This window comes from Solanum pennellii, chromosome 8 (assembly GCF_001406875.1).
Source record: "Solanum pennellii chromosome 8, SPENNV200".
In the NCBI taxonomy this organism is placed as follows: domain Eukaryota; kingdom Viridiplantae; phylum Streptophyta; class Magnoliopsida; order Solanales; family Solanaceae; genus Solanum; species Solanum pennellii.
Window position 1 is genome coordinate 40,991,189 of NC_028644.1, and position 3,376 is coordinate 40,994,564.

Below are 3,376 nucleotides of genomic sequence, written 5' to 3' on the forward strand. Positions count from 1 at the left end.
TTTTTTTTTTTTTTTTGTGTGTGGGGGGGGGGGGAGGTTGGATATAGGGGGCTGCACGAACTACCTTCCATACTACATGATTCACAATTACACAAGTCTTGTGTTGGAAGAAGCACACAAGCCCATTGAAGAGCATTTATCAAAGTGCTACATTTATTTGGTGACTTAAATCGAAAGAGTCCACAATGTTGATGATTGTGGTCTTAATATCAGCTACTAAGAGTCCAATTAAAAAGGTTCAAAGTTGCCTAAAATTAAAAGACAGCAATTATGGGCTTCTAAATAAAGTGAATCGGGGTCCAATAAACATCAAGAGCGAAGGGATTTTGCGCAACAAGCTAGGTCAAGAAGTACAAATACATCAGCACAAACTTGGAATCAAAGTCAAACCTTTCAAAATTTTCAAGTTCCTTTCCTAGGTCAGGTTTTATTAGTTTCCTAATCTATTCATACTAGGTTTAATACGTTCCTAATTCCCAAGGATGTTGGGAATTCTCTCCATAATTAGCTAGTTATTTCCCAGTTTTTATTTAGTTTGCTTTTCCAACAAAATTTGGTTAGACTTTTTAGTTAGCATGGCTTCTCCTTATAGTTTATATGAAGGGGTTTATCGTCATTTTCTTAGCCTTATCTTATTAATAATATGGAAATGTTCTCTTTCTTACACCTGTGTGAATGGTGAGTTTAGATTTACCTTGCAACCCAACAGAGCATTCTTTAGGAGGTAACACAATCTTGTTCTTGATATCTTTGGTTTTTAGTAGGGACCTAACTCAAGAGATTGGCTAAATAAATCTTCATAATCATTTTGCTCCATTCAGAACCTTTTCATTCTAAATTTCTAATAATCAGTAATTCGTCTTTTAGTACAACTAGTGATTCTGGAAATCTCACCTTTACAACCAGACTTATAATCTCTAACAAAATTAAGAACCCTCCTGCCATACTCAGTACCTCATGTAAGTGTACTAGCGACTAAATATACCTCTAAGTTAATCATTTTTCGAAAAAAAAAAAATGTTGATCATTTTTTGCAATGTTTTGAAATTGAAGTGACCTAAACGTGAATGTCATAAAGAATTTGACTCAAGTAACCAATTAGTTTGTACTACCTATATGGATACACATAATAAATATTTATTCAGGGAAATTATGACCTAAGATATCGTGTGAGTAAGTAAGCTATGGAAATTTCAGAAAGCAGCTCATCAAAGGTCATGATAAGTTTAGAGTTATTTACCCTCTGTGCATAGGCATTGATCAAGGCATTATACATGGTTGAAGATGGCTTTAATCCTGCAGACTTCATTACCTCCAAGCACTCAATAGCATCATTGAACCTTCCTGACTGTCCATAAATATTTATTAGAGTGGTATATGTAACAACGTTGGGAAGTAAGCCCTGACTCTGCATTTTACTCAAAAGGCCCTTCACCTCCTCCCATTTTTCCAGCTCACCGAAAGAATTAATCATTATATTGTATGTGGTGGTGCAGGGAGAACATCCACTTTCCTGCATCACCTCAAACAACTCCTCCGCCTTATTGTGATGGCCATGTTTGCTATGGCAGTCTATAAGTGTGTTCCATGTAACAGTATCAGGTTCAATTTCCTCCAACTTCATCCTTTCAAAGGTAGACATTGCATGATCCAAACAATTGTACTTCCCAAAAGTATCAATCATTATGTTATAGAACTGCCTATCAGGATTGACCCCACTATTCTTCATTTCTTTAAGCACCTGAAATGATCTCTGCCACTCTCCCCTATCACGACAACTAGCTAAGATCCTACTAAACACAAATGAATTTGGCTGAACATTATTAGCTTCCATTTCTTTCAACACAATTCTCGCACTTTCCCACCTACCTGCATTTCCATAAGCATCAATAAGCAAGCTATACGTATGTTCATCTGGTGCGACCCCACTCCTCTCCATCTCCGACACAATATACTCAGCATCCTTCAAAGATCCAGTTTTAACATACCCTTTTAAAAGGGCATTAAACGCCCTCGTCCTTGGCTTTAACCCGCCTTCTTTCAACTCCTCAAATATAGCCTCAGCTTCATCAGTCCTGCCTGAATTACCCAATTCAGATATCAAGTTAACAACAGTAGCTATTTTAGGGCTCAATCCATTACCTTGAACAACACTCATGAAACCTAAAGCTGTATCAACATCACCAGCTTTAGCGAAACCCACAATCATATCATTCAACAATTGGCCATCAAGTTCAATCATATCGGCTTCAATTTCATAACAGAACTTGTGTAACATGGTCAAATCAATAGAATTACTACGAATAAGGGACTGAATAATCAAACTATAATTGACATAGTCAGATTGATACCCGTCTCTGCGCATTCTACACATCAAATTAAGTGCTTTTTCGAGATCACCGTTTCGTGCACAAGCTCCAATAAGTGCATTGTAGGTTAAAGGGGTGAGTGTTTGCCTCTGAGAGAGCAAAAAAGCCTCGTACAACTTCTCGGAGCGTCCGAGCGCGTGAATGAGAATAGAGTATAGGAGTTCGTAAGAGTAACAAAGGTTGTGCTTCTGAAGCCATATAACGAGTGCATAGGCTATGGAAATTGAGGATGGGGTGGAGGAGAGATCTTTGAGAAGAGAGTGCCAGAGTGGAGCCGGCACAGCTCGATATGACTCAGCCAAGCGCAACTCGGTGGGGTCGAGTTGTGTGGGTGAAGAATTATCTGAATTGGGTTCGGTGGTGGAAAGAAATTGAAGGAGACGAGTGAAATCGTAGCGATGATTTGAGTATGAACCGACATCATCTTCCTCCTCCTCCTCCTCTTCTTCTTCTATACTGATATTGAATTGGTTGGAGATAGATAGATGGGAAGTTGAGGAGTGTTGGCCAAGAATTTGACGTCGGGGATGGAATTGATAAGGCAGTTGCGACGGCGGAGGAAGTAACAGAGTGTTCATTCTCCGTCTTCTTCTCCAGCAAGTTCCGGTGAATGTTGAGGGCACAGATAAACCAACCATCTTTCTCACCTCCGCCAACTGGAGCAAAGATATTTTACTTTTCCAAATACTATCATAATACCAGTTTGAGTTATAATACACAATATTGTGTCTTATTCAACTCAAATAATTTAATTTGCCAAACACACACTCAATACTCGGTTAATTATTAATATCTTTAAGATAATACTTTTTTTATAATGAACTTGGCTAATGGAAAATAAAATCACATATTTTGATAAGATAATATATTTTCACAAGATCGCTATTTAAATATATGGTCTTATTAATATTACAAATTGATACTTTTTTAAAAGTACTAATGTGTGTATATATATATGTATGTATGTATATAAGACATTTCGGTGAAATATAATTCTATTTTGTTAT

The 3,376-nt window shown here is 37.3% G+C and overlaps 1 protein-coding gene across 1 annotated transcript in view; it reads right to left on the bottom strand.

Moving 5' to 3' along the window:
- The window catches only part of LOC107028733 (pentatricopeptide repeat-containing protein At5g42310, chloroplastic), a 4,962-nt gene extending 1,883 nt beyond the window's left edge, over positions 1–3,079 (bottom strand). Inside the window, exon 1 of the mRNA XM_015229911.2 lies at positions 1,241–3,079. Within this exon, the coding sequence (XP_015085397.1) occupies positions 1,241–3,007 (1,767 nt within the window). The 5' untranslated portion in view covers positions 3,008–3,079. The remainder of the gene's footprint in view (positions 1–1,240) is intronic.
- Positions 3,080–3,376: the final 297 nt, after the last annotated feature.